Source organism: Scomber japonicus, chromosome 10 (assembly GCF_027409825.1).
Source record: "Scomber japonicus isolate fScoJap1 chromosome 10, fScoJap1.pri, whole genome shotgun sequence".
In the NCBI taxonomy this organism is placed as follows: Eukaryota; Metazoa; Chordata; class Actinopteri; order Scombriformes; family Scombridae; genus Scomber; species Scomber japonicus.
In genome coordinates, this window is record NC_070587.1 from 4276226 (window position 1) to 4291604 (window position 15379).

The window sequence follows — 15379 nt, forward strand, 5'->3', positions numbered from 1 at the left end:
TATTCTTTCTTACATATTAATTATAATTCATGGTTCTCTGTATTTCTACTTCCTATATTACTGAGCAGCATGTTGTCAAGCTAAACAACAAACAGCTGATTGTCTTTCACAGGTACGGTGGAAGATTTATTATCCTGACTGATTTTACATTTGGTTTGACCTCACACACATAGACAGTCTGCATGGGTGTGTCCAGTTACACTGTCTGTCACAGGAAATGAATGGACACACAAATCAATTATGTAATTTCAAGCAAGAATAGGGAACACACCTAAGGTTTTAGTTAATGTTGTTTTTTATTTATTTTTGCCATACAATTAAAGTAAGAAAAGCCCCCTTTTGATTTTAAAATGGTGTCTGGGTGTGTTTAGTAAACCAATATGAATAACATTAAGTAAATCAGAGTTACTATATCAAAGTTAATTTGTATCAAGAACTTAGGGCCCCATCTACAAATATTCAGGGTAGAAGGGCTACATGAGGATCTGGATGGTTTACAACATCTGCTTAACAGTTTTCAGTCAGGAGTCTTGTATTTAAAGAGTAATTACTGTATGTTCACTTACACTGGGTTTGCAACACCATTGTTTCGTAAAGAGTTTCCAATACGAATCTCTACCCCATTGCTTTGTTCTGGACAGCAGTCTCTTCTGTTGGTAATGACAACAGAAGTGACCACGTAGGACTCCAGCAGGTCCACCCTCCACCAGGGGTTGGTCTGCATTTTAGTGTTGCTGCATGAACCGGCAAAAAAATGAGATTCACGGTTTCCATCAATGGCGTTGGAAGCAGATGCCAATATATGCTCCAAACGAGTTGACTGTGTCGCTTTTCCACGCAAAGCCACGTTTTCTGTAAAAAAGAAAAAACACACACACACATTTTCTCCCCAAAGTTCATTAATAATTATCACTGTGCAGGAATTTATATCAAAGAGGGACAGTTGGTCTAAACTGGTGCTGTAATTCTGAAGGTTATCTTGAGATTGTTACAAAAAGAAATTAGCTCCTGCAGGCAGTGTTAAGTTTTAACACAACAATAACCACTTTTCAGTTGATGTGGAGAACAGTGGCTCTTTTCACATCCAGCAGTTACAGATCAACATTATCAATCATTTGGAGTCTTGTTTCTGTCCACCTCGTACAAGGCTAATATTCACTCTTTTTAATCTGTTATATCTGGCTCTGTAGCTGCTAAATGCTCCACTATGCTCACCCACTACTCTAACTGTGTCTGTTGGCAGTTTGGTGCTGAGCAGGTAGTGTGCAGAGGATTTTTAAAGCTTTTGCACCACCATGCTATAAAAGAGCTTAGAGTAAACACAAACAGAAAAGTTACAGCTGGATGAATGAACAATGAGCTGAAATTAGATATACAGCTCTGTTAAGCTGAGTGGAGCAGCAGAGTCGTAACAACTTGACACAGTGTTAGAAATATTGATTATAGTAGCAGATTAAATAAATGTAAGTTTCGTGATCGTTAATTTCTGTCTATAGCATATACATTAATTTAGTTTTTAAAAAATCACTTTTTTTGTCAACAACTCTGCAGATGTGCAAGGTCATATATTCTTCAAATTAAATATTTAATGCATATAAAAGTAGTATTCGGCAACATTTATCACCTTTCAGTGCATTATACAAATAACTAAATATAACTGTTTGATTTATTTTATAGATAAAACTAAGCATCTTTAAGTATAGTACACGTAACAAAAACAAACTTGCATGAGGTGTAGTGACTTTTTTTGTTTTGCTTATTTGTTATTGTTTTCTTTTTTGGATTTAAAGCTTTAGATCAGAGAGCGCACTGTTATTAACACACTTTCTAATCAAATCAACAGACCACATTCAAGTCGCATTAATCTTTAATATCACTACACAGTGTTTCTATTACTTACACAACTACTTATCCATTGAGGGCAGTGTTTTTTTTTTCTTTTTGCATACTTTTTGATGTTTATAACACAGATATCACAGACATAGCCAAATTATACTCACGATACTTGTGTACGTACGCCGAACACATCCCCACAAAGATCAGCAACAGCAGAACTGAGACTTGCTTCATTGTTCTGGCTGAGAAAGATTAATGATAGAATTACACTAACCAACTTTGCATTTTTGTCATTATTAATGTATTAAGTTTATCCTTGACCAACAATGTAATGCTTTGTTCCAGAAGTTGGATATCCAAAATGCATAAAAATAAAATTACTTTTCTAAAATAAATTACTGATGGATATTAACTAATTATATCTACTTGACAACTTACATGAAAATGAAATATTTGAGAGCATGTTTATTAAGCTACAACCACATACCTTGACATGCAAAACAAAGTGAGAGGAGGATGAAGAGCCACTGCTTGAGGTGTGCTGATGAATATGATTTGATGTTGAGCACAAAGGGGTATTTATATGAACATCTTATGGGGCATGTGCTGTTTAAATGTCGTAAAATAGAAGTTGACAGCTGTACTTCCATTGATTATGTTTGATGTTTTGTATCAATGAAAATGAAATACTGCATCAAAGTTTACAGTTCTTAGACAGCTGTTGTACTGCGCTCATAAAAACATACAGCCATAAAAACAGGGCACAGGACAACATATAACACAATATAGCAGCTCATGGAAACATTTTTAGGTGTATGAAACATAGTAATGCTTATCCAAAGCCTGTAACCGACGTAGACTGCAAGCAGCTGGATAAGCATGAGACAGGTAGGGGAGTGGGTGTGGGAGTGAGGTGACTGTAAAAGGTGTTAATGGAGAGTTTCATGAAAATTCAGAGGCCTGGAGAGTGTGTGAGAGTGGCTGACGGCAGGGACAGAGGCAGGATGGGAAAAAGGCACAGAGGCAGCAGTTGTGACATCAGCAGTCTGTGGAGAGGTTTCCTTCCCCTAATTAGATATTTGGGTCCAATTAAGAGGATTAGATCACCTTTTGCTCTATGCTGACTGTAATATTTAATCATCAATGAGGAAAAATTGTGTCGAGCTGGTAAACAAGTTCAACTATTTAAATCAATTACAGTATTCCAGTTTGGCTGTTGGAGTGTCCTTGGGCAAGATACTGAACCCCGTATTGCTCCCAATGGGGGACTCTGCCATCAGTGTATGACTATGTGTGAATCAGTGAATGTGATTTGTAGTGTAAAAGTGATTTGACTGGTCAGAAGACTAGAAAGGTGCTATAAAGTACAAGTGCATCCATTTACCATTCACACCAGTGACACCGGCCTGCCGACCCGCACTGATAGTGCGTTTACAGAACACAGGTGACGGGTCCACATGTAATGCACTCTGGTTGTCAGTCAGTAGTCAGTTTTGAAAATAATAACATATTCCTACTAACTAAATACTGTAAGTGACCTGGTTTTATAAATAATCATGGCCTTTTTAAGTACTCCTCATTAATCATATTGCCCCTACATCTTAACCTGTCCTGTATGCTGTTTTTTTTAATATTTAATACTGCACCTGAATTATCCTTGTGTATTAATGTGATATTAATAAACTTGCCGTACAGGATCCAGGATCCAGGATCAGGTTTACTGGTTGAATGCCAAGACACACAGCAACATTGGCAATCTGGCAGAGGACAATAATAAAGGGTCAGGTATGTGTACACAATGGAGGAATCATTATCAGGAAAATGAAGGGCATATGTGCTGGCAGGTGACCATCAGGTGATGACTGTTACAAGTCCAGAGTTACTGGAGAGATAACTGGGAGAGATGGGAAGGCCTGAAGGCATCTGGTGGTCAGGTGATGAATGGCAAGGGATGAGACAGAAATACTGTATTACTTATTGTATATTATATTTATTTTATATTACATCGATTACAACATTTATACATAAAAAAAATGTCAGTTCATTTCAGTAAAAAAAAATGGCTAAATTGGCTTCCTTGTAGCCATTTTTAATTTTAAATAAATCTATAAATGAAAATAAATGAATGTAGAATTATGAATATAAATTGAGATAATCTCGTATTGCCTACAGCTGACCTGAGAGGTGGCCGTGGCTGCAGGGAATCAGTCAGTGTCGGACGAGTTGAGGCTGTGGTTCAATGCAAATTTTGACTTCTTTTTGATTTCTTTTGAGTTTAATATGAATTATGGAACATCTGTTGTCTCCGTCCGTCTTCTTGCCGCTTATCCGGGGTCGGGTCGCGGGGACAGCAGCCTAAGTAGGGAAGCTCAGACTTCCCTCTCCCCAGCCACTTCGTCTAGGTCTTCCCGGGGGATCCCGAGGCGTTCCCAGGTCAGCCGAGAGACATAGTGTTTCCAGCGTTCTGGGTCTCCTGTCGGTGGGACGTAACCTGAACACCTCACCAGGGAGGCGTCCGGGAAGCATCCTGACTAGATGCCCGAGCCACCTCATCTAGCTCCTCTCAACGCGTAGGAGCAGCGGGTCTCCCTCCGGATAACTGAGCTTCTCAACCTATCTCTAAGGGAGAGCCCAGCCACCCTACGGAGGAAGCTCATTTCGGCCGCTTGTACCCGCGATCTCGTTCTTTCGGTCACGACCCAAAGCTCATGACCATAGGTGTTATTTTATTTTTAAATTATTGCCTGTGTGTCATCTAGGCAGTGGCCACTAGGTGGTGCCAGATATCCACCATTACTCCTACCCGCGTGCAGGAGCCTGTGTGTACCAATCATAGGTGAAAAAAAACCCCATAAATCCCAGAAAAAGTAATTAATGGAAACCCGCTCTTCTTGTTAAACTGAACCTAATGATCTGGCTAACTCAAAAGAGCCAGTATCCCCATCACTAAAAGGTCTGAGAAGATAGAGAGCAAGGAAACAAAAAAGGAGAACTTGGAAAAAAATGTTCATAAAAGTTTTCAGAGTTGATGAAATTCTAGAGGTTGTTTGTGTGAACACAACTGTGACAGTGTGACACAACGTAGGAGTGATATTTATCTGCAGTATTTATCCTTCATGCAGCACTTCACACCTTCCACATGTCATAATCAAACAGACCAATCAGTTTGGATGTGCTCTTTTTATGGTGGGAGGAGGGTGTGACTTCATTTGTCAAGCTCACTGAGCAAGAAAGACCTGGGTTAATTCCTGAAAATCCCTTAACATGATTCATGGCTACTTTTTTGAATGAACTACAAATAATAACTCAAAACTAAAATGATAATAACTGTATGTATATGGAATTCAAAAACACAATGAAACAGGACTGTAAAATATGTTTCATAATGTTTAGATTTTAATATTAGTCAAACTTTGTGCTGAATATGATCAGAAGTTTTTGAATTGATAGATTTTGAATGTAGACTGATGAGCTCACTTTGTTAAGATTTGGTTTAATTTCTTATATTATGCAACATACAGTATATGTGGTTTCCTCACTTATTCTCAACATGGACACTTTTCATAATATACTGATGTTTATCCCTAAACTGGCTTCATGTTTACGATTTCACTGAATTAGAAATAAAAAAGTGCCAGATTTCATGTGGTGTGTCAGTATCTTGACAGTATCTTTTTTGGCATTATTATATACAATGTGTGAAGCATCACTCATAGTGAATAACACATATTTAGTGCCAACAGAGCTTGTTAGCCTGTTTTGCCTCTTGTTTTGGTTTTAGATATTTGTATGGTTTGGTGTCACTACTCAAAAGACTCTGATCCACAGTACACTTCAAACAGAAAAGACAGGAGCACACTGATTGATATGCAGCCTTTAATAATGCAAGCAGATTAATGTTTCAACACTACTGACAGAATCAACAAAGGCATAAGGCAAATACACATTTGTAATCAACGTATGATAGGTGTACATTTGTTAGTGGGTGGAAGATGAATTCAAACATATTGAATAATAGATGAAAAGGTGGCCAATGTCAATGTCCAAAGTAAAGCTTAAAATATGATTTATACGGACAACTCTAAAAGATAATCAGTTAAATACCGACTATGTAAATTGCCATTGTTGTTCATTTTGAACTTCGTCAGATTTAATCCAATACAGAACCATACACCTCCACCTCACACAGGATCAGGTACTCGCGTCGTCCATTAATGACTATGTTAACGTAGCGACCGTCCATCCCGTTGCACTTGTATGTTTGGGTAAAACCTGCAGGGATGTTATTGATCACAGCACACCTAGGAGAAAAAGGAAATACTTTTAACTGTTAAATTATAGAATAAATGGATACTAAATGGAACAGAGATGTCTCATTTGTATTTTGGGGATTAAAAAGGAATTTTGATAAATATAACTTGCTGCTAAGTTATGCCAAACCACTATCCTTGTTGTCCCAAATATATCTGTTTATTCATTAGTCATTAATGACCAATGTTTATCGTTGTACATTTCTAAATAATAGACTATTAACTACCTTGGATTGTTGTTGCCATTGTGTTCAGGAGAGTTTCCAATGCGGATCTCAGCTCCATTGAGTCGGGATGGATCACTATCTCTGCTGACAATGTTGACAATAAACACTTTATGGGTTTTCCCCATATCCAGTCGCCACCAGGGGTTGATATCGTGGGCTGTGTGGCTGCAGGAGCCCAGGCCCCAGACACTGGCACGATTCCCATCTATGGCATTATATGCATGGCCAAATGAATTCAGTGATGACTGTGAGGCTTTTCCTTGGACTGCCAGGTTCTCTTCTGTATGAAAGGACACATTTGCAAACATCAGTGCTAATGGCTAGTTTTCCTTGCTATCTATAGAACAAGGTGTTCCCAATTTATCTTGAACCCAAATGTCACAACTATCTGCACATTTTTGTCTTTGCAATGACAAAACTGGGTTCAAGAGAAATATTGCAGGTGTTATTTATTAGGATCAGCACTGTAAAAGTTAAAGGATGTATCAACAACTGGCAGTAGCAACTATCCAAACTTGGGTAGGGTTTTCCTGCCTACCAGTCTCAATGCACCCAGACTGTTAACAGCATGCACACACTGGAGTTGTCTTTTGGCTCATCGTTAAAAACAGCAGTGGTTGCCAACATTTTCTGACTAAATAATTATCTATGTGAGATAAATGTGAATGTACTGAGAACTTACTACACTTTCACTCAGACACTAACATTAGCAGAGAAAGCAAACTCTAGCAGTAACAATGAGACCAGCTGACCACACACTGCAGCACTGAACAAAATAAACCAACTCTGAGGTGAAGAAAATAACTGCTGGAGACACAATATTAATAACATCACAGCAGTGCACAGGCAGGAAACTAAGAAGCTTACAAATTATTTTAGTGAACTAAAGACATGAATGAATGGAAAATTGAACAATCAATATTTGATTCAGAATCTAATCGGCGCCCAAGTATCGTGATAGGATAGAATTGAGAAATTATATTTTCCCAGGCTTATAAAATTAACACTGTGATCAGTCATAACTTATATTTTTCATCTTTTCCTTTCTCTGCTGGTGTATATTTTAAATCCCTAAGGACACTTTTGTTTGTCAAATCATGACTTTTTTTCCCGTTTTGGTTCAATGAGGCGCCAGCATCATCTTGCATATCAAATTTGTGTGGCTTCTACCACATATTTCATTCTCACCAGTTGAAACATGATACCCGTAGACTTCCACTTCACAGAGTGTGAGGATCCTTTCTGGACCAGGTAAAACCACAGTCACATAACGTCCCTCCACATGATTTGTAACAGTTATTGTGTAAGATTTGCCTAGTGGGATACGGGCAATTACAGCAACACTGAAAAAGAGAGAGGAAACAGTGCATGAATTAATTTCAGAACTGAAGTACTTTAAATGCATACAGCAACATAAAGTATTAGCTAACACCCAACACTTGTCCAGTATGCCAACAAATTGCTATATATCATAAAAAAATAATATTAAAAAAGAAAAAAATCAATTAACAGAAATCATTCAATAGATCGCCTTCATAGCCCAGTGGTTAGCGCAACACCCCTGGTTCGATTCCAGCAAGAGACCTTTGCTGCAGGTGATTCCCCTCTCTCTCCCTGTTTCCTGTTGGCCTCTATGCCTAGAACTTTCAGGGACAAAATGCCAAAAAATAAATCTTTAAAAAAAAAATAATAATAATTCAGTGAGTTTTATAAAATTTGTAATCTCACTTTTTTTGTTATAAATGAAATATAGTTCATGTGCCTTAGTATTTCTGCTGCCTGCATTACTGAGCAACATGTTGTCTAGCTAAGCAACAAACAGCTGATTGTAGAAAAGGCTTTCACAATCAGAGATTTATTATTCTCATTTTTACATTTGGTGTGACCTCACACGCATAGAAAATTGCTTTTTTAGCACACTTTTACAGACATTTAATGGAACATGTATCAATCATATTCATATATGGTCATGGTATACATTTGAAATGAAGAGACTTATGACTGGAGTTAGATCTGAGGGTTTGATAGCATTATTAGCAAATTTAGGAAGATTGAGCAGGTTAGACCAATAAATTAACATAATGCTCAAAACTAATGTTTGTATAAAAATAAATGCAAACCAAATCATGAGACTACGTCTCAACTTAATATATCTTTTGATATGTCAGTATCTGGATGGTTTATAATGTGTGTTGAACAGTTTCCAGGGAAAATCCTGTATGAAACGAGTAATCACTGTATGCTTACTTACACTGGGTTTCCTGCACCATTGTCTCGTAAAGAGTTTCCAACATGAATCTCTGCTCCATCGATCTTTTCTGCACAGCAGTCTCCTCTGTTGGTGATGATGATAGATGTGACCACGTAGGTATCCAGCAGGTCCACCCTCCACCAGGGGTTGGTCTGACTATCAGAATGGCTGCATGAGCCAGCCGCAAGATGAGAGTCAAGGTTTCCATCTATGGCATTGTAGGCAGATCCAAATATATCCTTCGCACGATCTGACTGTGTCGCTTTTCCTCGCAAGGCCACGTTTTCTATGAATGAGACACATAACATGTGAACTGGCTGAGAAACTACATTCACAATTTCCATCAATGGCATTGTAAGCAGTCCCAGATCATACTCACGATAAGTGGAAGCCGAGCACGTCCCCAAAAAGAGCAGCGAGAGCAGCACTGAACTGTGTTTCATTGTTCTGGTTGAGACAGATAACAGAGTCAATCACTGATGGATATTAAGTAATTATATGCAGCTGACAATACTCATGAAATGAAATAACCCAACAAACTACATATTTGTGAGCATGGCTATTCAGCCTCAACCACATACCTTGACATGCAGAATAAACTCAGAGGAAAATGACCCGCTGCTTTAGCTGTGCTGATGAATGTGATATAATGTGGAGCACAGAGTGATATTTATGTGAACATCTTATTGTGGCATGTGCAGGGATGGGCAACTGTAGATGGTGTCGTAAAATAGGAGTTGACAGCTGTATGTCCATTGATTATGTTTGATATTTTGTGTCAATATTGAATATTAAATACTGCATCAATGTAGTGTGTTCATAAAAACAGGGCACAGGACAACATAACACAATATAGCAGCTCTGCCATATGGCCGTCTCTGCCATTGGAACATGAATGTGTGTGAATGAATAGATCCTCCTGATGAGCAGGGTGGCATTTTGCATGGCAGCACATGACATCAGTGTATGAATATGTGTGAATCAGTGAATGTGGTTTGTAGTGTAAAAGTGATTCGACTGGTCAGAAGACTAGAAAGGGGCTATAAAGTACAAGTGCATCCATTGCAACAGAGGAATCTACAGACTTTCTCTCAGTTTTATCTTGTCATAGTGCACCAGTTTTGAAAATAATAGCATATTCCTACTAAATACTGTAAGTGACCTGGTTTTATAATGATAATTACAGTGCTGAAAGAGGACCTTTTAAGTATTCCTCATTAATCATCTTGCCCTTACATCTTAACCTGTCCTGTATGCTGCTCTTCTTTTTTAATATTTTAATGCCGCACCTGATTTATCCTTGTCTATTAATGTGATATATTAATAAACTTGCCTAATCTTGCCATACAGGATCCAGGATCCAGGATCAGGTTTACTGGTTGAATGCCAAGACACACCGCAATATTGGAAATCTAATAATAATAAAGGGGCAGGTGTGTGTACATAATGGAGTTATCAGCAAAATTAAGGACGTGTGCTGACAGGTGACCATTAGGTGATGACTGTTGCAGATACAGAGTTACTGGAGAGGTCACAGGGAAAGATGAGAGGGCATCTGGTGGTCAGGTGATAAATGGCAAGGAGTGAGAAAGTGGATGAAATGCAAGGAACTGGAGAAGCGACAGTGTGGTTGAAGGCAGAACCGGAGGCAGGATGAGAAAATGAAATACCACTCCATAGAGAAGTTGTGAGGTGCATTAGCTCAGTTGAAAGTTTACCTCAAGCCATCGAATCATGCAGAATGCAAAATGCTGTACGTATGTGCTATTCTGGGAAGTTTATTTAGGAGTCCTTTAAGTACTACAATTAAGACTTGACAAACAGAAAATAACATTCATAAGTATGTTTAAATGAATTCATAATCCCATGGAAATATGAATTATTGGTCCTTATGCAAGAAGCCATGCAAATTAATTCCCTCATATTTTTGTTCATATCTATGATTTGTTCTTATTTTGATAATACCCATTGATTTCTGTGATTCACCAATATTTTAGAATATAATGGAACATAATGGAATAGAATAGAATAGAATGGAATGGAGAAGAATAGAATGTAAAATAATAGAATAGAATGGAATAGAAAATAAGAGAATGTAAAATAATAGAATAGAATGTAAAATAATAGAATAGAATGTAAAATAATAGAATAGAATAGAATGTAAAATAATAGAATAGAATAGAATAGAATAGAATGGAAAAGAATAGAACAGAATAGTTCTTCATTGTCCAACAGTAAAACAAACAGCATGCCTCTACATGTACTTTCTTCTCACATACAGAAATATGAAACCTAACTCATTCATATACTGTAATGAAAACCACACACACATTCAAGTGAAATGCTTTCAACAACTTAAATGCTCTCATTAAAACTATTGAAAAACTTTCACATATACTGGTATAAGTATTAGCCTACAGTATGTTGTATGAGAGGATTTCAGTTCAAATGTGAGGTGACTGAAGAAAGAGAGCGCCTCCACTGAGGGGTGATAGACAAGGGGGTTAATATTGGCTAAAGCCATTTTTGAGTTTAAGATAAATCTAATTGTATAACCTATGAATTATTGTATGTGATTTAGTATTGCTTTAGTATGTTATTTAGGTGTAGAATTATGAATATAAATTGAGATAATCAGCTTGGATTGCCTACAGCCGAGAGGTGTAATTGTTTGGGAAGACAACATAATAGCAGTCTGGTCATGGCTGCAGGGAATCAGTCTGTCAGTGTCGGACGAGTTGAGGCTGTGGTTCAATGCCAATTTTGACTTTATTTTTTCGATATCTTTTGAGTTTAATATTAATTATGGAACAGCTGTTGTCTCTGTTTTGTCCCCTTTTATGATTAAATAAATGTTTCAACAAGTTATTGGGAGTACTTCTTAAAACCCATCACAGACTCAGACTACTGCCTGTTCACTACACAGGCTGCTGACACAGGCTTACACAAACATGACAAGATGTCAAGAGACTGTTCATTTATGTAAAAAAAAATCTTCTTGCTTGTGTGTCATCTAGGAAGTGCTCCTAGATGACATTAGGAGTAGAAGAAAATCCTTTCCAAAAGCAGGAAATTTGGAAAAATCAGAAAAGTCTTCAGGTGTGATGAAATTCTCTTCCAAAATGGCAAAGAGGTGGTTTGTGTGAAACCACAATGTAGGAGTGATATTTATCTGCAGTATTTATCCTTCATGCAGCACTTCACACCTTCCACATGTCATAATCAAACAGACCAATCAGTTTGGATGTGCTCTTTTTATGGTGGGAGGAGGGTGTGACTTTATTTGTCAAGCTCACTGAGCAAGAAAGACCTGGGTTAATCCATGGATACTTTTTTTAATGCACTACAAACAATAACTGGAAACTAATCAAATGACAATGATTTTATTTGTTTCACTTATGTGTAGTCAATCATATATGGAATTCAAAAACATAATGAAAAAGGATTGTACAATATGTTTCATGTTTAGATTTCAATCTTTGTGTGACACAGAGTCAAACTTTGTGCTGAATATGATCAGAAGTTTTTGAATTGATTGATTTTGGATGTAGACTGATGAGCTCACATTGTTGAGATTTGGTTTAATTTCTTATATTATGCAACATATATGTGGTTTCCTCACTGATTCTCAACATGGACACTTTTCATATAATATACTGATTTTTATCCTTAAACTTGCTTCATGTTTATGATTTCACTGAATTAGAAATAAGAAAGTGCCAGATTTAATGTTGCCTACTGTAACAGTATCTTGACAGTATCTTTTTTGGCATTTTTATATACAATGTGTGAAGCATCACTCATAGTGAAAAATACATAATTAGTGCCAACAGAGCTTTTTAGCCTGTTTTGCTCATTGATTTGGTTTTAGATATTTGTATGGTTTGGTGTCACTACTCAAAAGACTCTGATAAACCCACAGTACACTTCAGACAGAAAAGACAGAAGCACACTGATTGATATGCAGCCTTTAATAATGCAAGCAGATTAATGTTTCAACACTACTGACAGACTCAAATAAGGACAAAGGCATAAGGCAAACACACATATGTAGTCAATCTATGAGAGGTGTACATTTGTTATTAGGTAGGTGGGAATTGCCAGAGCCAATGTCCAGGTGGGAAACCCAAAGATTAAAAACAGAAAAACAAGAATTATTATTATCATTATTATCATTATCATCATCTAACCATATGTTGTCTCTAATGATGTCGATGTCCAAAGTGAAACTTAAGATATGATTTCTACCAGAATCTATAAAAGAGCATCATCTAAATACCGGCTATGTAAATTGCCACTGTTGTACACTTTGAACCTCATTAGATCTAATCCAGTCTAGAGCCATACACCTCCACCTCACATAGGATCAGGTACTCGCGTTTTCCAGGAATGACTATTGTAACGTAGCGGCCGTCCATCCCGTTACACTTGTATGTTTGGATAACACCTGCAGGGATGTTATTGATCACAGCACACCTAGGAGAAAAAGAAAAGACTTTTAACTGTTAATTCATAGAGCAAATGAATACTAAATGGAACAGGGAAGTCTCATTTGCATTTTGGGGATTAAAAATGAATTTTGATAAATGTAATTTACTCCTATGCAGTGTTGGGGAAGTTACTCAAAAATGTAATATATTACACATTACTGCAAGAGTACATGAAATGCACCTTTATGCATAATAATTGATGAACTGATGTAACGCAAGTTACGCAACATTTCTTTGTTTAGTAACTTTAATGTGATTACTGACTGTAGACATTGTAACGCCTTACATTACCTACCTTGGATTGTTGTTGCCATTGTGTTCAGGAGAGTTTCCAATGCGGATCTCAGCTCCATTGAGTCGGTATGGGTCACCATCTCTGCTGACAATGTTGACAATAAACACTTTATGGGTTTTCCCCAGATCCAGTCGCCACCAGGGGTTGAGATCGTGGGCTGTGTGAGTGCAGGAGCCCTGGCCCCAGACACTGGCACGATTCCCATCTATGGCATTATATGGGTAGCCAAATGAATGGAATGATGACTGTGAGGCTTTTCCTCGGACTGCCAGGTTCTCTTCTGTATGAAAGGACACATTTGCAAACATCAGTGCTAATGCGTAGTTTTCCTTGCCATCTATACAACAAGGTAGTCCCAATCTATCATGAACCCAAATGTCACAACTATCTGCACATTTTTGTCTTTGCAGTGATTAAACAAAACTGAGTTCACTTTTGCAGGTGTTATTTGTTTGGATCATCACTTCTGCCACATATTTCATTCTCACCAGTTGGAGCACGGTATCCGTAGACTTCCACTTCACAGAGTGCGAGGATCTTTTGTAAACCAGGTATAACCACAGTCACATAACGCCCCTCCACATGTTTTGTAACAGTTACTGTGTAAGATCTGCCTAATGGGATACTGGCAATTACAGCAACACTGAATAAGGGAGAGAAGAAACAGTACAGGAATGCATTTTAGTACTGAAGTACTTAAAATGCATACAGCAACATAAAGTATTAGCTAACACCTTGTCCACTATGTAACAAATTTCTATATCATTAAAAAAACAACTAATGTTTGTAGAAAAATAAAGGCAAACCAAATTATGAGACTACGTCTCAACTTAATATATCTTTTGATATGTCAATATCTGCATGGTTTATAATGCGTGTTGAACAGTTTCCAGGGAAAATCCTGTATGAACCGAGTAATCAGTGTATGTTTACTTACACTGGGTTTGCTGCACCATTGTCTCGTAAAGAGTTTCCAACATGAATCTCTGCTCCATTGATCCTTTCTGCACAGCAGTCTCCTCTGTTGGTGATGACGATAGATGTGACCACGTAGGTATCCAGCAGGTCCACCCTCCACCAGGGGTTGGTCTGTGCATCAGAATGGCTGCATGAGCCAGCCGCAAGACGAGAGTCACGGTTTCCATCTATGGCATTGTAGGCAGACGCGAATATATCCCCCCAACGATCTGACTGTGTCGCTCTTCCTCGCAAGGCCACGTTTTCTATGAATGAGACACATAACATAACACATACCTGGCTGAAAAACTAGATTCACAATTTCCTTCAAATGACATTGTAAGCAGTCCCAGAACCCTTCATGAGACCCTCACACTTGTGTGAATGAGTGGTTTTGCAATGCAACACCACATTTCCTGTGAAAGAAATACAAAAATCGTTCCCCCAAAATGTTATTTTGTTCATCTCCGTGGATGAATTGATATCACATCCCAAATCATCTGTTTAAAAATAAATGATAAATAAATTAGTTTTTCCCTTTTGGTTTTATTGATTGTTAGCTTTCATGTTTTCAACTGAAAACCAAACATCAACAGTCTATTTTTACATTCTTCAGCTTTTCATTTGTCAGATTGAACTGAATATTGAACTGAATTCAGTGAATGGATGAAACACGAACCCATAACACATCCAAGCTACATAAATCTTTGTTATCACTCCCCATTTTAGGGCACCATGTTTGATAACACAAATATCAAGTATCACAGACAGAGCCAGATCATACTCACGATAAATGGAAGCCGAGCACGTCCCCAAAAAGAGCAGCGAGAGCAGCACTGAACTGTGTTTCATTGTTCTGGTTGAGACAGATAACAGAGTCAATCACTGATGGATATTAAGTAATTATATGCAGCTGACAATACTCATGAAATGAAATAACCCAACAAACTACATATTTGTGAGCATGGCTATTCAGCCTCAACCACATACCTTGACATGCAGAATAAACTCAG

At 37.7% G+C, this 15379-nt stretch overlaps 3 protein-coding genes across 3 annotated transcripts in view; all 3 read right to left on the bottom strand.

Moving 5' to 3' along the window:
- The window catches only part of LOC128366210 (uncharacterized), a 45527-nt gene that overhangs the window by 2229 nt on the left and 27919 nt on the right, over window positions 1–15379 (bottom strand). Inside the window, exon 2 of the mRNA XM_053326892.1 lies at window positions 567–851. Coding sequence (XP_053182867.1) covers window positions 567–851 — 285 coding nt within the window. The remainder of the gene's footprint in view (window positions 1–566; window positions 852–15379) is intronic.
- Window positions 5987–9067, bottom strand: LOC128366057 (fucolectin-6-like). The gene is made up of 5 exons (XM_053326708.1): window positions 9004–9067; window positions 8625–8910; window positions 7562–7716; window positions 6374–6653; window positions 5987–6137 (listed from the first exon to the last, which is right to left on the bottom strand). The coding sequence occupies exons 1-5, from the start codon at window positions 9065–9067 to the stop codon at window positions 5987–5989; spliced, it is 936 nt and encodes a 311-aa protein (XP_053182683.1).
- LOC128366056 (fucolectin-1-like) lies at window positions 12894–15218 on the bottom strand. Its single transcript, XM_053326707.1, has 5 exons — window positions 15155–15218; window positions 14347–14632; window positions 13898–14052; window positions 13410–13689; window positions 12894–13100 (listed from the first exon to the last, which is right to left on the bottom strand). The coding sequence occupies exons 1-5, from the start codon at window positions 15216–15218 to the stop codon at window positions 12950–12952; spliced, it is 936 nt and encodes a 311-aa protein (XP_053182682.1). The 3' UTR covers window positions 12894–12949.

Bases quoted from the DNA above. Each gene is read 5' to 3' on its own strand.
- LOC128366057 (XM_053326708.1), bottom strand. From the start codon at position 9,067: ATGAAACACAGTTCAGTGCTGCTCTCGCTGCTCTTTTTGGGGACGTGC. The intron at 8,911-9,003 runs GTGAGTATGATC...TCTCATTCATAG, and splicing joins GTGCTCGGCTTCCACTTATC to AAAACGTGGCCTTGCGAGGA. The intron at 6,138-6,373 runs GTAGTTAATAGT...TTTTTCTCCTAG, and splicing joins AATGGCAACAACAATCCAAG to GTGTGCTGTGATCAATAACA.
- LOC128366056 (XM_053326707.1), bottom strand. From the start codon at position 15,218: ATGAAACACAGTTCAGTGCTGCTCTCGCTGCTCTTTTTGGGGACGTGC. The intron at 14,053-14,346 runs GTAAGTAAACAT...TCCCTTATTCAG, and splicing joins AATGGTGCAGCAAACCCAGT to TGTTGCTGTAATTGCCAGTA. The intron at 13,690-13,897 runs GTGAGAATGAAA...CCTTTCATACAG, and splicing joins CGGATACCGTGCTCCAACTG to AAGAGAACCTGGCAGTCCGA.